Below are 21,044 nucleotides of genomic sequence, written 5' to 3'. Positions count from 1 at the left end.
TGCTGCTGCCCTGCCATGTGCCCATCTCTCTCACAAGCAAAGAGGAGAAAATTTACAGGAGTGATTAAAATAAGAACCTACAGGAGTGATTAAAATAAGAACCTACTGGCTCGTGTTCTGTGTTCCACAGCACTGAAAGGCAATGAAGGTGTCAGCAGAGTGGGATCACTGATCTTTGTGGTCTAATGTGGCTTTGAGTCCTCTGTCTCATGGCTTGAATGAATAGAAGTCCAGTCCATTTCACTGTGGAAAGCAGCTGCAGGACTGCTCTGAAACAAGGGGAAAAAATCTAATCCATGTTCTTTAACTTGATTGCTTCAATACCTGTTTATGTACCTTCCCACAGGTATTTTACTTTCCTACAGGAAAGTAAAACTTTCCTCCAGGAAAGTGAAATATTTGATTTGGTTCCTGTCCTGGTTTTGGCACACATCAGTGAGAGGGGGCATGGCCAATACCCTAATATTATTTGATACCACCTCACATCATTGCTAGGGGCAGAGAAAGGAACTCTCACTTCTGAGGAGAAGGGGTTCCTTCTGGTGGGAGAAAGCATGGTTGGGAAAAGCCAGTCAGTATTGTCAGACTTTCAGTGCAAATAATACCTTTTGTTATTAATATTGTTGCTGTTACTGTTCCTTATCTCATTCCTGTTTCTTATCTCCACCCGTGATCTTTGCCTTTTTTGCTTCCAATTGAAGGAAGGCAGGGGAGCAAGCAGCGCAGTTTTAGTGGGAGAACTAAACTGGGAAATACTCTTCCAAAACCATGAGAGTTCCATTATTTTTCCGACTACAGTGAACAGCTACAACCCCTAAGGCCTGGGTCTGTCTTGCCACTGCCAGATCCACTGTCCTGCAAGCTAATTAAGCTCCACTTGAGACAAGGAGAGACAATATGCATCATGGATATACCTGGATCAGAAAAATGGGCTCACAGTGCATCACTTAAATGTCTTTGAATCAAAATATAGTGTAATGCACTATTAAAACTACTTATTTTGTCTATGTTCTTGCCTCTGAAAAAATTTAGACTTAAGGTAGTAGAGCAGTGCTAAGGTACTCCTCCTTTCTTCTCTTGAAAAAGTATTTTTGCTTTCCTTTTATAAATAATTTTTCTTCTGAGCTGCTCATGCCTTAAATTGATTCTGTCATCCAAGCATGTGCACACTAACCTTTGCCTTAACTAGTTGGTGAAAAGGGACTTAGAGAGTCTCTGATCCAACATCTTTGTACTAGTCAGTACAGACTCTTACAGATAACCTGTTCTAGCACTGCACCAATGTCTTAGTGAAAAATTTTTTTCATAGCACTCAGCCTGAACAACCCAAGATGGAATTTATGGCCATCATAATTTCTTGTATCACCTGCCATTTGGGTTTATTGCAAATTTGCAGCTCACCTTTAAGTAGCTGTAGGGTGGTAGTAGATAGTCTCTCAAACAAGCCCAGTTCTGATAATCTGTAGGTCATGTGCTACCATCTTGGTAGCCCTCCCTTGGACCCTCTGTTGTTCCTCCACATCCCTCTTGAACTTCAGGGGCAGGAAACTGCACACAACAGTCCAGGTGTGGCCACTCCACTGCTAAGCAGACATGAATAACTTCTTTCAGTCTCTGGCCATGTTCTTCCTAATACAGTGTGGTGTGTGGGTTGTTTTATTCACAATCACATCTTGCTGGTATCCATGGCAACTTCCTGGTCCTTCCAGCAGGACTGCTTCTCATCCACTCAGTCCTCAGCCAGGAAAGATGTATGGGGTCACTGTGCCCTGTTTCAGAACTCAATGGTCCTTCCTAAACATCAAAAGGCACCTGTTGACCCAGTTCTTTCATTTCTCAAAGTCCCTCTAGACTGAAGTTATGTTGTACAGCATGTCCATTGCTCACCCTGAATTTTTTATCATCATAAATTTCTTAGTAAAATGCAAGGGCAGCTTTGAATTCTTTACTCATAGGAACAAAAAAAATAAAACTGTCTGAGCCAGAAGTGGCCAAGTATCCCAGGGACTGAAACACAAAACTATGGGTAGCTGCTATGGATGTCAAACCCCTGAACCTTCTTTGGCAATGAGCAGCCAGAGCTGTTTAGGGCACTAGCACTCATGCTAGGAAATGGAGGAGGTTTTTATTTGGTTTTCCATAAATACAGACATCAACTTCTGCTGGGTTGTTTGCATTAGGTTAATATTTCTGTAGTGTACAGGTGTTACTATTAGCTGTAAATGTCTGCTGTCTGTCTCTAGCCCTGTAAAGAGCAGAGTGTGGTGCTGTAAATATTAGCCCAGGCAGAGAAGTGTTTGCTCAGCCCTCCTCTGTGCTACCTTCCCCAGTAGTTCTCTGATAGTACTCCTGACAAATGGCCAAGACTCAGCATCTTTTGCACTTCCCAGTAACGTGCTCTGGTTTGGACTCAAGAAGGGTTGTAGTGGTCAAATCCTGAAAAAAAGCAGCAGAAGCACCAGCATGCTGTAATCTTCATAAGATTAATACTACACAAAATAAGGTACATCTAAGTAACTCAGCACCTACAGCAAACAAATACTTCCTTGGTAAAATCCACTCTTCACTGGTTGTGGCAGTCATGGATGTCGAGATGAAATGTCTAGTATATCACTGGAACTGATACTTGCTTTAATATGGTGACATACAGTAAATTCCACACAGAAGAATTCTCACAGCAGTTCCCTGCAGTAAGCAGGAGGACTAATCTTTCTTAAAAACCTCAAGAAGAGGAGGGCACCACTGAATTAGATTGTGAACACTTAATGTATTTGCACAGTTATTACCTTTTCTGTTGGGGTTTTCAGGCAGATGGGGTAGGTCTCTCTATTTATGCAAACAACTGGCTTACAAAAGTCAGTTGTTGCCACATTTTCATATACTAATCTTTGATGTGCATGTGTTGGACTGTAACTTTTTCGCACTGGTTAATTTGATTTTAGGATGCAAATTAAAAGGAAGCATCTGTTTAAAAGAAGCACAGCTGCCTAAATGCCATATGGGCTCTCAGAAATGCCATCTTTTGTGTGGCCGCAGACAAGCAGCTCAATCAAGACAGAGCCAGGTAAGAAACTGAAATAACAGCCTTCACAACAAAGCCAAAAGGAAGAAGTGACAAGCTCAGTCATCCCATCCACAGACCCAAGAATCACTTGGGGAATCTACTCAAAAGCCAGTCTGCCTCTGTATCCTACAAGAACACTCCCTCCAGAGTGAAGGAGATTCTCCTAACTTGGAGACTTGCTGTCCTTCACCCAAATGCGCCCCCGAGGTGCGCAGTCACAGCTCTGCTCTCGTTACTGAAGCGTGCTATGAATCAATAAACGCCTTGCGCAGCCCCTTCCAAAACGCTCCTTTTGAAGCGTCCCTACACTGCCCGGCCCCAGGCCCAGCGGATTCCCGGTCGCCCTAGGGACAGAGGCCGCTGGATGACCCCCGTCACTCGCCCCATCTCACAGCAGCCCGACGACCGGCCGGCCGCTCCGCCTGCCGTGGTCCCCACGGGCGGGTCCCGGACCCGCGGTGGGTCGGACCGGGGGCGGTGCTCGCCGCCCGCACCTCGACGGGGCGGGCCGGGCTCAGCAGCACCGGGGCGGGGCCGGGCGCAGCACGCGAGCTGCAGCCCCGGCGCTCGGAGCCACTGACCGCCAGCATGGGGCCGGCGCTGCTCCTGGGGCTGCTTCTCTCCCGAGCCGGTAACAGCGCCCGGGGCGCGGGGCGGGCTGGGCAGGGCAGCACGACCCCGTCCCTCTCCCGGCGGGCAGACAGCGGCATCGCTCGCACCCCGGTCCCGCCGCGGGTTGCAGGGGCGGCGCCGGGGTCGCGGTCGCTGGGGCTGACCGCTGCTCCCCCGATGCCGGCCGGGCGCGGAGCGCGTCCCGAGCGCGGCGCTCCCAAGAGCCGCGCGGCTCTCCCGGCCACCGGCTCCAGCTGCCCCGCGCGGGTAGGAATGAGCGATTCAAACCGGGAAAGGCGGCTGCTGCTTTAGCCCGAACGGGGAACCTCCGGTGTGGTTGTGGTCAAACTGGAGGGACGCTCTGGGGAGGGGACCGTCTGCCCTGGAGGCAAGGCGTGGGAGAAGGCGAGAGGAGATGCCGGGAGCCGATCCCTGAATGCGGCCGGATGGACACAACGCGGAGATTCATTCGCCTGAGCTGGTCCCGGCTGTACCGCGCTCGCGCTGGCTTCTCCCAAAGCAGTTTTTGATACTTACCCCATATCCATTCGCCCTCTGGAATGCTTAAGGCCCACAGTTTTTCGAGACTAGGCTGAGTTTGCAAGGACCAATCCAAGAAACTCCTGCAGAGATGCAGTTGATAGTTCTACTCTGCCTCCTACTACTGCCAAATGACAAGAGTTGAGGACTGAAATTATTCCTTTAACCAGTTCATCTCTTGTTCAGTCTTCAGGGTTGATGTGACTAGGAATAAGGAAATCAGAAACAGTTCTGAAGCATTCATAGTTTCTGTCTAGGGGTGCTTTGCACTCAAAAAAAGCTGCAGCTTTTTGACTGCTAAAAGATGGGCTGCTGCACTTAACACCACAGTAGCCACTGGCAGCCACACGATTGCAAAAGATTTCCCACAATTTGCCATGTCCAAATGCCAATGCTTCTTTGGTAACTGGGTTTAATAAAGGAAGGGTTCCCTTCTGTAACTGTCATCTCTTTAAATGGTGTGGTGCACCAGGGGAAACAAGATAGACATACCTATATGACAGGACATTGAAAAGAGAGAATAAAGGTGGATTGTATTACCTATCTATTTTTTAAGGCAAAAATAATCCTAATGTGTTAATTGGTTATTACCTTTTAACTTGTTTATTTTTTTAAACTACAGATGGGATTCCCATACACATACATCTTTAACATGTTTTGCAACTTAGACCACAGATCTAGGAAAGAATTAGCTTTCTCATTCTTTCACATTGTTACTGGACTACTAAGACAAGATTTATAAAAAAATTAAACAACTTGCCAAACTTCAGGGCTTATAACATTGCACAGATCCTAAATGATGTCTGTAGAGGAGGACTGTTTTAAAGTTGAGGTTTAGACCAGCTTCACCTGAACCCATTGTGCTGGATACAAAGGATTCCTGATGAGAGATTTTTCAGGGAGTTTGAAAAGTCATCAAGTCCCTATGTAAGAGCCAGATGAATTACAAAGTACAGTAAGTTGCTGGAAGAACAAAGAAACTTGTACAAGTGAGACAGAGGTACCTAGATAATATTACTGAGCTGTAGGGAAAGTAGAAACTTTGAGAAGCAGGCTGGCATTCTACTTCTTGCAGCAAATAAACTGATGAAGCTAGCAAAAGTGAAGTAAGTGGGAGAACAAATTCCATGGGGAAGATGGTACAGTGGGCAATATGAGTTGTACCAAGATTTCCCCCTAATTTGTAGTGATGGCAGACTGAAATAGTACTACTGCACCTGCTGAACAAGAGAATAACATGATGTACCCAAAGAACACTAAAGGGTAGATGTAAAGCTCAGCACAGTCGTTTCCAAAGGCCAGCCAAGGAATATTGACCTGAAGGGAAGAAACATACCAGCCTATATATAAATTTTATTAGGAAACTGTCTTGTTTCAAGACTTCATTGTACTTGTAAACATAGATTCATATACTGCAGAAATGAAGAAAGATTACAGACTGAATTCACCTACCCAAGACAACATAATCATAAAATTATAGAAAGACTTGGGAAAGAAGGGACCTTAAAGATCATCTTGATTTACCCCCCTGCCATGGACACCTTCCACTAGACCAGGTTGCCCCAAGTCTCATCCAACCTGACCTTGGGCACTTCCAGGAATGGGGCAGCCACAGCTGCTCTGGGCAACCTGTGCCAGGCCATTACCACCCTTTGAGTAAATAACTTCTTCCTAACATCTAATCTAAATCTTGCTTTTTTATTTTAAAACTCTTCCCCCATGTCCTATCACTATCTGCCTGTATAAAAAGTTGGCATCCCTCCTTTTTTATAAGACCCCTTTAAGTACTGAAAGGGGATCCAGTGGAGGTCTCCCTGGAGCCTTGTCCAGGATGAATAACACCATCTCTCTCAATCTGTCTCATAGCAGAAGGTGCTCCAGCCCTCAGAGCATCTTTGGGCCTCTTCTGGACCCATGCTAACAGGTTAATGTCCTTCCTCTGCTGAGGGCCCCAGGGCTGGATGCAGCACTGCAGGTGGGGTCTCATGAGGGCAGAACCTCCTCTCTCGATCTGCTGGCCATGCTGATTTTGATGCAGCTCAGGACATATTTGCTTTTTGGGCTGCAAGTGCACATGACCAGCTCACCCCTGAGAACCCCCAAGTCCTCCTCTGGAGGGCTGCTCTCAATTGGTTCATCTCCCAGTCTGGACTTGGGTCTGGGATTGCCCTGACCCAGGTGCAGCACCTGTACTTGGACTGATTGAACTTTATTATGTTCTTATGGGCCAAGCCTTCATCTGCATTTTTGGCAGGGATTTTAGGGACTGGGCTCTATGTGCTTTAATTGACTGCATATCAGCCCTTCCGTATGAAGCTAATTGCATCCTTTGTTAAGGATTCATTTTATTATGCAAAGAATACACATTCTTAGTCTTCAGGCTCATTGAAGTAGTTGTTTTTATACCCTATAAATGGTTCTCAGTACATCTCTTAATGACCAGCATATACTTTAGTAATTGCAGCAGTACTGACTCACAGTACATAGTATGGTGTTGCTATGTGCTTATTGCACTGTGGTTTTCAGTGCCTAGATAGAAGAGCTTCTTCAAAGGAGGCCTCAGCAACCCCAAGGTTTCACAGGGATTTACTAGTCTCTAAAATACAGAACAATCCCTCATCCTGGCCAAGTTGAACAAAATTATTATGGAGGCTTTTATTTAACCTTTTTTTCCCCTCTTTCATTTATACTCATCCTTTTTTTTTCCTAAACGGAAACAGCTCTTGTTCCTTAACTACTCTGCATGAAAGATCCCAGCAAGTTCTGTTTCTTGCAAAGAGTCCTTGTTGAAGACAGAATCCCTGAAGAACAATGACAAGATGCTTGTGTGGCATTCATCTTGACTGAGGTCCTAACAGTCTTTTCTCTACTTGATCAGGAGACCTCATGGCTCTGCCCAGCAGTGACTGTGTCATGGCAGAGCAGCTATGCCTCTCTGACACCACCTGCAATGCAACATACAGGACCTTGGAAAACTGTGCCCTGGCCAAGACTCGCCTCCTTTCACTGGATCACTACAGCAGGGTCAGATGTCTGAATGCAGAGATTGACCTCGGGAACAGCTCTTTGCTGCACTGCAAGTGTCACCGGCGCATGAAGAGACAGGAGCACTGCTTACGCATTTTCTGGACCGTTCACTCCAGCATGACAGATGGTGAGATGAAGTAATATAAATTTACAAGGTACTAATAAGGCTTACCCCCACTCCCTAGGTGAAAACAACTGTGAAAGTCCATTTCCCAGCACTGTAAGTAATTGCTCCGTAACCATATATTCTAGTAAAGAGAATTCATTACTACTCTGTTTGATAAGCAGAGAAAACTGATCTGGTATGGAACCAGCCCTTCAAATACACCAGCAAACCTAAGAGACAAAGACAGCTACACTGAGATACTTAGATTTAGTGCTGTGAAAAATACCTCAAAATGGTCCTGTCTGTCCATCATTGAAAACACACGTGATTATGACACATATTGCCATAGCATCCCTAAGTGTTCTGCTGCTTTCTTTTGTGGGATGCTTCTACTTGACCTCCCACTAGAGCTGCAGCAGCCTGTGCTGCTCAGCTCCTCACACTTACTGAACCTGAAAAATCCAAATGACTAGATAGACCAAATTCCAGCTGGACAAAATGTAATGAGGGTTTTATACAGTAATAGCTTCACATTTCCAGAAGAACCATTCTTGGTATTTGGCTTTGAGTGAGACAGAGCATTTCTGAACTCCAGCCTGAGTAAAGAACCAGGCATAAATAAGAAAAATATCCATTTAAGAATAAACAAACAAATAAATAAAGCTGGTCATAAAGCATTTCTCCCATCTCCCACTGCATTAAATATTTTGTATCTTGCCTAGGTTATTTCAATTTGGAGACCTCTCCCTATGAGAATCCAGCAAATGAAGAACACTGGAAGACAGATTATAATAAACTGGCAGCTCTGGTATCAGGTAAGGATTGTAATGGTTACATGATATAATGCTGCCCTCTCTTATCTTTTCATGGGTTGAAGATTATTAAGAACAATTTGGGGTAATGGCCCCTTTAATCAGAGGAATGCCTGCTCTGGCTATTTGCCGAAATTTGTCACTCCTACCAAGCGTAAATAAAACCACAGATCCAGGCCCATGAAACCAGTAATAACCCACAATGATCCATTTTCTGAAACAAGCACCCTCCTATGAACCAATTAAAAAATACTCTATGGTAACTAGTATAATTAGTGTCTTACTGCAGGCACATAGAAGGACTGGTTTGCTTTGTTGTTTTTGATTTTTTTTGAATCTGACCATCAAGAAAGGATTACTCCTGCTCCCATACAGAATCTCTTCTGGAGACTTGCTTCATGGTTTTTGTGTTTCCTTTGGCTTTATAGGCTCACAGTTAGCAGGAGATGCAACAAATCCATGTCTGAGAGCAACACACGTCTGTAATCTGAGCAAGAAGTGTTTTCGTCTGCGCACAGACTATGCCTCCATCTGCACCAAGGGAGCAGGAAGTGAGGATGTGTGTGACCGGCGCAAGTGCCACAGAGGGCTAAGGAATTTCTTTGAGAAAGTTCCTGAGGATTTCACCAAAAGGATCCTGTTCTGTCCATGTCAAGATGAACTTTGTGGAGAAAGGCGCCGCAAAACTATTGTTCCTGACTGTTCCTTCCAGTATAACACCAAGCCAAATTGCCTCTGGCTTCTGGACTCCTGCTTAGAAGACCATATCTGCAAGTAGGTCAGGCAGCAGAGGATGTTATCCAAGAGAACAACATCGACACTGATGGTCTCATTTTCCTTCCTACAGATCCCGACTGGCTGACTTCCAACAAAATTGTCAACCTGTAGACCTGTCTCCAGATGGCTGCTCTCTGCACAACCATGCTGCATGCCTGCAGGCTTACATGGGGATGATTGGTAAGCGATACCCACAAGAACATACAGTGTAGATGCTTTCAGGCCACAAACTTGCAGGTACTCTCTGATGCTGTGAAGGACCATCCTGGTCTCCTGCAGGAGGTAGCACTCAGTATACTGGTGAATATGCCTTACAAATGGATGCTAGTGCTCTCCCTTGCCTCAGAGGTAAACGCAGTCCAAAGAGAGCTCTTCCATGTCATTTTGTGCTGTACTTTGCCCCATTCTTGCCTGAGATTTCTGTGTGCCTTTTTGCATCATCAGCTGGTGCAAAGCACTCCAAGTGCCTCAGCAACAGTGCTCTGTGGGCTTGTGTGATTGTGGGCTTGTCATTCCTAATGCTGGAGTTACATCCCATCACAGCAGTGATTAAACACAGCATTCCATCACTGCCTGACTTTTAGACTCCTGATGGCTTGTTGGTATCGTGCGCACTATGTTCTCAGAGCCAGGCAGAACACAGGATTACCAGCTGTGAGAAGGAAGGGCATCTTTGGTTTTAGTTATTTACTATCTACCAACCTACTAAAATGTTTTCAGGGTAGCTCAAAAGAGGATGTAAAGAGCAGCAGTACCTCAGAAGCTGTAAATCTAGACTATACTTTCAATTCTTCCAGATAGCTCTGCTAGTTTTGAGCTAAATGAACACTGCCTGAGTGGCACACTACAGGTGTGCAGTATTTGTTTGTCAAAAGGCACCTGGCTACACAGTGTTGCCAGTTACACAAGAAGTAAGAGTACCTTTTGCTGCCATATGTCAGCTGAGTCCACGCAAGTTCTTCACATCCTAAAATAAAGATCCTCCACAATTCAATGCTTGCACCATTAAATTGCTTATCGTCCATCAGTTTGCACTGAGCTCTGCAATTACAGTTCTCACCATTGCTTCTGCTGTGTACACATCACAATTTAATGCTTGCACCAGCTTCAGTTCTCAATACATCTCAGAGTGCCTGTGTCAAGGGTAGCAATCTCATCACTTTTTCACAGCTCGGCTCAGGTAGGTTCATCAAGCCTGGGCCACCTAGCTGGCACTCCTGACCCTGCCTGGGTAACACGCTTATCACAGTGGAAGGCTTCCACCTCCAGGGCAGCGTTTCCTTCAGTATAACATGATTCATAATGCTTCTTTCATCTGGGGTTTGGGACAGGCACACCCATGACACCCAACTATGTCAGTAACTCCAGTGTGGAGGTCTCCTTGTGGTGTACGTGTGAGAACAGCGGCAACCAGAAGGAGAAGTGTGACCAGATACTCGGCATGTTTGAGAGCAACAAATGCCTTGGTAAGCACCAGTCACATCTCAGAGAAACAGTTTAGCAGAGAGCAGTTTAAATCCTGTGGTTTCAAGATTCTGTGTTGCACTGCTCTTGTGTATAGTTCTATCTTCCGCAATGTCTCCGTGATCTCCTCTGCAACCTATGGGACCAGCCTGGATCTGCTCTAAGAACTGTTTGTATATCTTTTGGCAACATTTCTGTTCATCTCGAACACCCTTGAAGCTTTTTCCAAACATCATTCAAATGAAGGGCACTGCAAAAACATCACCAAGGGGACGTGAGACATGCTGAATCCATAGGTTGCTGAGTAACCACATCTGTGCACCAGGATTATGGGGTCAGGATTCCCCTCCTTGTCCTCTGTTTCTGTACTCACCCCTGGCCCTCATTTACTCAGTCAAGATAAGCAGCTCCTGATGCAGCCTGTTACTGGATTCAGCACAGCAGTTGCAAAAGTCCTGTTACGTACAACTGTGTAATCCTAAGTCCGTATTTCTTTTATCTCCCTAGCATTTTAGGAACATACCTTAATGAGATTTAAATATTTTATGTTTGTAAAAGCTTTAAAAGAATAGAAAAGAGCATAATTACATAAATGATTAATATTTAAACCTGCCTCCTGCAGTATATAAAAGCCTTACACCCAGCACTATAGACACATCTACAATTTAATCATCTCATCCGAGATACCTGCCCCTTACAAAATACAGAGTTGGGAAAGTTGCAGAGAGGCCCAGAAGTCTTCAAGTACAGTTCAAACTGTTTTTGCAGTCTGCTCAACCTCACAAGTAAACCCACAAACTGACAGACCATTCACAAAACAGAGAATACATATTTTCTCAATCAAAGCCACACAGCCTGTGACTGCCTTTCCTAAAATAGCTTCCCTAGACTTCTAGACTCACTAGACTCCAAGGTGTGCACAAGAAAAGCACAGTAAGACTCTTACTTTACTTCTGTTTGCAGAAAATACCATTTGGTCTCAAATGCACCTGAAGCAGACAGCTCTAGAAAGACAGGAAGATTTACTTTATTCATCTTCCCTAAGCTTCCAAGGAGACAGTGCCAGCACATCTTTCTCTTCAGCAATGTCCCAGGTACGCAATGCTTTGTTGCCTTTACAAAGCAGCGAGTCAAGTAGCCTAGAGACAGTAGTTGAAAAACCTTGGATCTGGAAATATGTGACTTTGGACATCAAACCAAGGGATACTATGTGCATGCAGAACACTGGACTACTCTACCTTAAGTTAGTCCTTCCACAGACAAGCAGAAATAGGAGGCTGTATGTCTGGCCACAGGAGTTTCAATAGTCTCACATTAGTGCTCAAAACCAGAGGTTCTGCAGCCAGAAGTCTGAGCATAAATGTGTCTAACTGGGATTCATCCCTCCTTTTTATTTCCTAGGTGGCTGAAGGGAAGACACAGCGAGACAGCTCCAAACAGAGCAGTATGCCTATGGCCTCCTCTGTATTTTCTGGAGCTGCTACTTCCTGGCCTTCTCTGGCTCTGTTCCTGCCCCTGTTGCTTAGCCCACATTAATGTGGCATAAATGGAATCTTTCCTTCCCATATTATTAATATTATCCCATATCCAGGCATGTCCCAGTACAGATTTACCTTTGGGAAACAGAAGGCTTTCAGACAAGAGGAATGGCCTTAACCCAGAATGGCAATCACTGGAAACCTCCCACATACATGCACCCCGCTTTCCCCCTGTCAGTTTGCACTGAGCTCTGCAAGTACAGTTCTCACCGTTGTTTCTGCTGTGTACACATTCTGAGTAACAGGCTAATGTTCCACCTTAGTAGGTTAAATCAAAGGTCTGATTTCTTTCAGAATTTGTGCAGGGCTTGGTTTCTGATTGTACGGATGATCTGACAGTGTCTCTGACCACCCCACCATCTGAACTTCCTCCTCAGGCATACAATCATTGAATGGTTTGGGTTTGAAGGGACCTTAAAAAATCATTTAGCTCCAGCCCCCATGCCATGGGCAGGGACTACCTTCCACTAGACCAGGTTGCTGCAAGCCCCATTCAACCTGGCCTTGAACACTTGAAGGCATGGGGCAAGCACAGCTTCTCTGGACAATCTGTGCCAGTGCCTTGCCACCCTCACAGGAAATAATTTTTTCCTAACATACCCTCTTTCAGTTTAAAAACGTTGTTCCATATCCTGTCCCTAGAGACCCTGGAAAAAAGTCTCCCTCAGTGCTTATCATCCCCCCTGATGTACTGAAAAGGCACAACAAGGTCTCCACAGAGCATTCTCTTCTCCAGGCCCAACCAGCCTTTCTTCATAGGAGAGGAGTTCTAGCCCTCTCATAATTTTCATGGCCTCGTCTGAACCTGCTTGGACAGGTCCATGTCTGTCATGTACTGGGCACTCCCCAGAGTTGGAGCACTGAACTCCGGATGGGGAGGTGGGCTGGGGCAGAGGGGAAGAATCGCCTCTCAGCCTGCTGGCTATGCTTCTTTTTATGTAGCCCAGGCTGCAGGATGGCTTTCTGGGCTGCAAGTGCATTTTACAGAGTCATATCTAGTTTTCCCCCTAGCCACGTATCCAAGTCCTTTGCTGCAGGGCTGCTCTCAATCCATTCATTCCCCCACTCTGTACTGATATTGAGGGTTGTCCCAAACCAGGTGTGGGACCTTGCACTCAGACTTGTTGCACTTACTGAGTTTTGTTGGTATCCATTTCACAAGCCGATGAAGGTATAGAGTGTATCATCCTAAAGACTAGAAGCCCGTGCTTCAGGGTGAGTTGCAAGTAAAGCTCAATAAACACACATGTGAAGTCCCTGGTAAACACCATCTCTGAATTACTTTCAGTTCCCTTTTCAAATCCATTCGTTTAAGTATATGAAAAATACCAGTCCAGATCAAGAACACTATACTAGAGTTTATGCTCCATTCTCTTGTTCCTCCAACATACACATAATCCATTATCGTGGCTAGCAACACACTTGGGTTTTGTTGTTCAAGATGAATGGTGCTCAACTCCAGTAGATTAGGCTTATCTAGCAAAAGATGATCTTGCTTGGCCTCAGGACAAACCTTCTCTGTAACCCTTAGAGAATACATTTGGCTCATTGAAGGTGCATTGACCTTCAATGACATACAGTTGCAAGAATCTCCTTGTACCTGCCCACATATTCAAGTTACCATTGCTGCCTTCCAACCACCTGCCCCATCTTCCTCTTCTGCCAAGCACCGTTTCATAACCTGTTTATTCTGAATGTAAATGTGTGCACTGTGTAACTGCTGTTAGTTTGTACTGTGTTTGTCTGTTAAAATGTGGTGTTAAGTGAATATTGATTTCTGAGCATAGGTTAACAGTCTACAATCAATTGTGTGCAAGAGTTGCCTCAGCAGCCAGCCAGCATTTTCAAATAGCCAGAAACTCAGCTCAAAACAGCTCCTCCATGCACACATGTAGAGCCCATTGTTCATACTGAGAGGCAACAGATCTAAACAATACTATACACATCCAAACAAGATTATAATCCTGAACAGAGGCAGAGTAGCCGAGTATTTCTTTTTATCCTGTGTTTTATCTGTTGCCAGGGAAGCACCAGCTAGGTAATATGCTGTTCCCAGTCACTCTCAGACACGTTACTACAGAATCTTACATCGTCCTGTGTATGAAAGTAATTTTCCTTCTGCAGTGGTAATATTTCCATTTCCAATTCCAGACTTCTGTTTATTTCCTAGGCAGGTAGAGCAAAGAAATCATGCATGCAGCAGCATCATCTCCTTTGTCACACAGAGAAGCAATGTATTATTTACATGCAGTAGGAATGAATATGTTTTCTTAATAAACAGGAGTACTAATGCTGATATTTCTCATTACCTACTGAAATATGGCTATTTGGAGCAAGAGACAGCACTGTTTCCACGTGTTTGCCACCATTAGTTAATAAAAATAGAGTCTGTGTAACCCTAACATAGTATGTACATTAGACCATCCCTCCATATGGTGGGACTTAGAAATGTGTCAAGATTCTTGACTGTAATGTAATAGCATCTGTCATCTATGGAAGTTAATGGAGAGTGACAGGGAAGAAGAAAATGTTATTCTTTTCACTATTCCACACAACAGAGAGAATATTTGTCAGAATAATGGAGTAGATTTCTGAGTGATCTGTACCACGCACACTGGTACACATTGATCTCCCACTCATCTGTGCTGTGATCTTTCCTCTTTCCCAAATTTAGTGCTGTAAAACAGATTGATATGGAAAAAGGGATTAGCATTTTCTTGTTCATGTTTAGAGCACTAAATTCCTACTAGGTAGGTTATTGATTGCAAATGCAGTCTTCTGTCATATCCTGGACTGTACAGGAAAATGCTAGACACTTGGACAAATCATACTGTAGACTGAAATTGAAACAAAACATGTAAGATTGTTGAGGTTTTTTTTTTCCAAGTGTCCTGTGTCCTTTTTTCATGCACCTTTATATACACAGCTGCCTCTTAGCTTGTTCATCAGTAACTACAAGCAAAATTCACTTCTAACTACACCTTCATTCACAGGTACTCACACTGTTGTGAGTACAAATCCATTTTCACTTAGACTTTTCTAACAACTGATCTCTAAATATCACAGTTTTTCAACTACACAGCATATATGCATGCACAACTTAACTGCTACTAGAAATGTCATGCCAGTATCACTATCAATTCAGTTCTGTTAGCACCATCAATGTTCCAAGACTAGCACATTTCCTAAACCCATTCAGAACAGCTTACTAACCATACTACAGGGCAATTAAGAACCCCTCTTTAGCTTCTGTTCCCAGAAAGTGGAAAACGACATCCTGTCAGCACCTGTGGTCTCAAAAAAAGATAATCCACAAAACACAAAAATAATCCAATAAAAATTCTCTATCCAGACAGTCTTAAAAATGAGCATTCAGCAAGCATATAGGAGGAGGAAATCTTCTAATTACTGTAGATTATTTTTTAAAGAGCAAAATAATATAAGGTCTGACTAATAAAAATTAACTTGCAACTCTAGAAGTCTCCTGCCTTCCTTTGCATTTTATAGAAGCTACACTCCTTATCTCCACTGCTGGAGGCATTATGGAACGGAAATGTAAAGAACAGAGTTAGAATGTCTTACAAAGCAATCTTAACTTTTACAGATATCACTCACTGTCAGGTACTTCAGATGTGGCTTCTAGAACTCTGATAGAGCCTTAGGTCTCTTAACATGATCTAATGTAGCATTTACAAAGGGCATTCATATAGTTCTCCAGCAGTGAGCTCAGCCAACTGTTAGATAAGTGGTTTCTTGTGACAAGTGGGAGAAGCAATTCACATTTTTTGCCCGAAGTCATAAGCAAGATGATGCCAGAGATAAACCTTGATTTTGCAAGTCCAAAAATAGCACCCTTGCCTCATTCAAATAATTCCCACTGCCTCCAAGAAATGCCTATGTTTTAGTAAGAATCAAGTGGCTGCAGTTTTCCTTTTAGAAGGGGGAACAATATATTATTGCAGATGACAAAAAGCTAAAGCAGTGTTGGTTTCGAACAGCGATTACGAGCTACAGATCTCCGGCACACCTCTCAAAATCAGCTGACAGTAAAAGGTAGCTTTCAATTGATAGGAAAGGGCTACAGGTTCAGCATCTGTAAAGAATGAAGGTATCTTTTTCAATACATCCTAAAAATCCTGTCACTCCATTTGCCAAAATGGTAGGCAACTTTATACAATAAAATACACAGAATAAAAAGGAGGATTGTCAAAGTAATATTTGAAGTGTCCATGAACCAGGCAAAGCTTTTGGGGACAACAGTGGAGAAAGAGGAAGCCAATCAGCACTGCTATGGAATCACAACTAGCAGCTATTCCACAGCTGCTTCCCCCACTGAAACAGATCCTGGTAAATACAATCAGAGGCTAATCACTTCTACCCCAGGGACTTTGTGGATGAACCTTTTTTCATTTGAGGCAGGGTCGGTTGAGCCTGAGCTTGGTTAGTCCCTAATGGAAGCTCTTCTGATAGGCGATTAGCTCTCCTCCAGGAAGTGACTTGGTGTTTGGGTTTCTTGCAAACCCCAGGGTTAGCAGAGGTCAGGGGATGCTGCACTTTCTCAAAGTGCCTCCATGAAAATAGCCACACATACTTTCCATTTACAGCTGATCACCTCCATTATCCCCAAGCTAGGAGGAGATGATCAGCAATTGTTAAGTGCTTGAATCAGACTAATAGCTCACTGCTAATTCCGCCAGTAATGGGAATCTAAATTCCTGGTAAACAAACGGACTGCTTTTCACACACAGGGATGAATGCCAAAAGCCTAATATTAGAGCTCTGGAACTAAAGCTTTTAGAGCAATCCTGTCCACTAGAAGATGTTTAATGACATTACGTACTAAATAATTAGAAAATGAAGGCCCACTTGGAATCAATGGGTTACTGTCTAATTAAGATGACAAAGGGGCTCTACCCTTTTTTAAACAAGTTTATACTAAAATGGTGTACCTGATAAATGGCTCTGATAACTATGTCTTTACCTTTGGGCAGAACAAGCAGACATTAAGCTAGCACAAAATAATTGTGTGATTTTTGGCTCATCTTTCTTCCCATTGGTCGCACCTATTTTCCTGTAAGGCATGTGATTCAGCTGTTCCTCCCCCCATCACATGACAAAATTTATTAAGCAACACTCAAATCACTTATCCTGATGTAGAGAAAATCATCTTTATCTTTGCTTTATGGTATGGGCAGAATCACAGAGTTCATACCATGAGATGCTTGAAGAGCTAAGAGGTATGGACTGGACCCTCTAGAAGCACTTTGCAAGAAGAATTGCTAATGAACCTGAGAACACAAGAGAAGCTTATTTATATACAGAGATAACTGTAAAAAGACTGAGAAATGTTCTACTGATAATATGGCTGAATCAAAATTGATTAGTAAATCACATGACATCCTTAGCTCCAAATTTAAGAGATAGAGGTTTGAAGGGTGGACAAATTGGTGGATAAGGAATTGGCTGAATGGATACAACCAGAGGGTTGTGGTCAATGCCTCTATGTCCACACAGGCTGAGCAAAGTGTCACTGTACTCTCCTCCCTTTCACCTTTTTTTCCCCCACCAGTCTAGTACTTGAATGACTTTATCTTCAATATAAGTTTGCCCATTAGATACTGATATTATAGGTCACTGAGCTTCACCGCAAGAAACTGGAATTTCTTTAACCATCTGCACACAGTTACTTGTTCTCCAGCTTTCCAAACCATCAGCTTCTTCCTTCCCCCCCCCCCCCCGCCCCGCCCCAAAGAATCTTTTGATAAACTGAAGTCAATTTTGCTAAGTGCTAGTGGCTCTAAGAAGCTTGTTTTGTTAGTGATCCCCAGGGCTCCATTATGTTTTCAGGGCTACAAAAACAGGAATTGCTCAGTCTTTCTGTATAAATGTGAGATTAGCAACTAATTCTTCCAGCCACAAGCTCTTTGGATTTCACACCCATCATTCCAAATCAGAGTATGTGATATGATAGGCTATGATAGTTCCAGCAGAAATCAGCTAAGAGATTTCCCATCTTTTTTTCTCAACTTCAATCCATTCTTGTGCAAAAAAAATCCAGTTCCACCAATACACTACACAACCAATTGCTATTCTACTCCCCACTGGGAGCTACAGAGGTATCACAACAGAAGCTCTGTTGTGCAATGAACACGTCATTTTTAATATGCAAATACAAATCACAATGTAAAGGGAACTAATACAGAACTACAAATCACAGTGAAAATGTCACTTTTATATACATTTTAAACACAGAAAGGCCCTGAAAGACTATGACTTGTCATTAAGCAATTTACTAAAATATTTGGAGTAATATTTGAGCTGTTTTATTCATACTATGCAGGACATAATAGTCCCTCTACAAGTTTGAAATGCTAACACTAAGAGCTCAAGGTTGGCCCGTCTTCTCAAGCATCACTGAGTTACACCTTTCACCTGGTAAATCAGACAATAAAATGGTAATGAAATGGACAAGATGATGAGTGGATTGATTTACTAGTCTATTTTTCATTTGTTTTTGACTGATCTCAGTTAGCAGATGTCACCAGGAGTCCTGCTATTACTCATGATAGCATAGTATTGCTCAGGTAGCGACCTGAGTCTGTACTTAATTCAGATTTTCAAGCATGAACTTTTCAATTCAGATTCCAGTTGCCTATGTAAGGTACTTCCAATACTGAGTCTAATGCTCTGTTTTAATTTTTCTTCCTCAGATGTCATAAGAGAAATGCTCCAGTCCCCACAGCAAGAGAGAGAGCAGCTTCCTGCAGCACCTGTCACTGGGTTTGAAGCTTCTACAAAGGTAAAAATGTGAGAGAATCCTGACTTCCCATAATTTTTCCTGAGACTCCCAACCTTCTCCTACAGAAAAATGGGCAAACACATGTGGCAACAGCACACATAATGAACCCAAACAGCTGCTCAGATGAACTTCTGCAAACTAGTGTCTTTAACTTGTTAAATGATCTAAAAAAACATGTCTTATTTTTTTCATATGTTGATATCAAAATTTCCCAAACTGGAAAAGAACTGGTGGTTTGTAATTTTGGCAACATGCTTTCATAAGCAGATTGCCTATTCCAACCTAGCAATGTTTTTAGCTTGATTTAAGTCCCTTACATCTCAGTTGTTTCATAACCTAAACCATACGAAATGACCCATTATCCTCAGGTCTTCATAGCCCATCTTTATCTCAGTTTACACCTTTCTTGGCAGCCTCAAATCAGTCAAAGGAGCTAACAGTCCATGGGGAAGGAAGGTTTAGAAAAACACCCAGTCAGTGAACCAGCTCTGGACAGACTTCCCAGCAGCACACACCCTGGAAAAACAAGCAGAAATGGAGACAGCAGAAAGATAAACTTGCTTTACAAGTTATTTAAAAGGAAAGTCAATCCTTTAGATGGTCTATTTTGCACAGACTGACCTAATCTGGGCAAAATATAACAGAAGGACAAATTTCATAACACAAACAAGTGGACAGCTTCAAGCAGGGGGCTCTTACTCAGCCTAATGCAGATGTCAGTTAATTAGAGTAGAAGCTTATATCATTAGCAGCCAAATCAATATAAAAGGAATTAAGAGCTTGAAAAGCAAGCTTTCCTGCTTTCCAGCACAGCACCCGGGGCTGTATTTAGCTAAAATTCAATACACATTAGCGGACAATCAGTGTAGTCTTGTATGGGGATGTCTTCTTGAAATATTTTAATTGGACTCTCTAGCATTATCAGTGCTAAACAAGATGTCAGATTAATGTAGATGCCTTCCCAAATGGGACTGGCAGCCCACAGGCTGGAGAAGCACATTTACTTCTACTAAAACCTCACTGGTTTTCCAACATGTATTAATAGTATTATTTTCACAGCTACCTTAAGAGTGGCTGAAAAGCATCTTTACATACAGCTGCTCCATCCTGTAAAATTCAGGAGCCCCCATACTGGCAACAGCAAATTCATCCCTTTTTTCCATTTCAGTGCCAGGCTTCGTTACTCAAGAGCCCATCAGTCATACCAGACCGACAGTTTTTACTCTGTATTTAACACCTCTGCAGAGAATACAAATCTAAATTGAAATCAGCAAATGTAAAATACTCAACTGAGAACTCCTGTAACTGGTATGAAATTTGACATGACAACATTACATGTTTCAGCATACACATCTCATGACAAAAATTGAAACCACTTCCCATTCTGCAGCAACACTATCTTGGTCCCCTAACCAGGAAGTTATTTTTACTGTGTTGAATTTTATCTTTAACGGCAACATACAGCAGCCACACTACAAATTTTCTGCACCATAGAACAGATGTTGCAAATTTGAAAGTCAAATCTTTCCTCTGAAATATTCTATCTAACAAGATCAGAAACAAGTAGATCTACAGAAGCATAGTATTCAGCTTAGCAAAAATTCCTAAGTTTATATCAATGCAATCTGTATAGCCTTAAAATGTCATATCACTTTCATTCTGTGTCTTGGAAAAAAACATGAAGACACTATTTCTCCCCAGTAATAAATCATCTAAGCAATCTAGTACTTTCTGTAATGGAATAGCTATACACTGTATCTTCCATTACCTTCCAGTTTAATGAAACATTCCTTGAATAAATGTTGTGCTTACACTCTTGTGACATGCTACCAGTGCTTCTCAATTTATAAACTGGCTGGATTCAGTCCAGTCATCCCTGCTTATTGTACCTGTCACTCACTGAAAACTCCAGACTCTCAGACTCAGTCTTCTTGGACCCTTCTTTGCTAGTTACTGATTTGATATGGGTGTAGAACTGAATTGATCATATGAGCTAGGTACCAACATAACTCCTGTAGCTCGCTTCTTTGGAGTGGCCAAGAGGTTGAAGGACGACAGGACACCAACATTTTTTTGAAGTGAAACTACTAGAAGAAATTCAATTTATAAGCAGCAACACAGGCACCTAATTTAGGCTCAGTTTTCAGTTAGGCAGAAAGCATTGATTCAGTGAGCGTGAAAAGCCTCCTCTTTGCCTTTGAATATAGAATCTTCTTACTCATCTCCCTTAACATGCAATGGCAGTGTGAGACTTCTGACAAATATTGAGTAATTTTAAAACATGAGTATCCTTCAAATGGCTATA

General features: G+C 43.0%; 1 protein-coding gene across 2 annotated transcripts; it reads left to right on the top strand.

The window, feature by feature from the left end:
• The first annotated feature begins 3,611 nt into the window (after positions 1-3,611).
• GFRA3 (GDNF family receptor alpha 3) lies at positions 3,612-18,812 on the top strand. 2 transcript variants are annotated; one of them, XM_053991253.1, is made up of 8 exons: positions 3,612-3,695; positions 7,095-7,370; positions 8,072-8,164; positions 8,590-8,935; positions 9,009-9,118; positions 10,270-10,404; positions 11,366-11,496; positions 18,651-18,812. In XM_053991253.1, exons 1-8 carry the CDS (start codon positions 3,653-3,655, stop codon positions 18,657-18,659), a joined length of 1,143 nt encoding a protein of 380 aa, XP_053847228.1. In that variant the 5' UTR covers positions 3,612-3,652; the 3' UTR covers positions 18,660-18,812. The 2 variants fall into 2 exon arrangements, with proteins under 2 accessions (XP_053847228.1, XP_053847226.1); XM_053991251.1 differs by lacking the exon at positions 18,651-18,812 and adding an exon at positions 11,804-12,166.
• The last annotated feature ends 2,232 nt before the right edge of the window (positions 18,813-21,044 follow it).

Source organism: Vidua macroura, chromosome 15, assembly GCF_024509145.1.
Source record: "Vidua macroura isolate BioBank_ID:100142 chromosome 15, ASM2450914v1, whole genome shotgun sequence".
Taxonomy (NCBI): domain Eukaryota; kingdom Metazoa; phylum Chordata; class Aves; order Passeriformes; family Viduidae; genus Vidua; species Vidua macroura.
The sequence above is the reverse complement of the archived record's forward strand: the minus strand, read 5'-3'. Positions and strand labels throughout refer to the sequence as shown.

What these genes read in the sequence shown, in the direction of transcription:
- GFRA3 (XM_053991251.1), top strand. Translation starts at nt 3,653, where the DNA reads ATGGGGCCGGCGCTGCTCCTGGGGCTGCTTCTCTCCCGAGCCG. An exon ending in TCACTCCAGCATGACAGATG is followed by an intron (nt 7,371 to 8,071) that starts GTGAGATGAAGT and finishes TATCTTGCCTAG; the next exon opens with GTTATTTCAATTTGGAGACC. An exon ending in TCTCTTCAGCAATGTCCCAG is followed by an intron (nt 11,497 to 11,803) that starts GTACGCAATGCT and finishes TTTATTTCCTAG; the next exon opens with GTGGCTGAAGGGAAGACACA.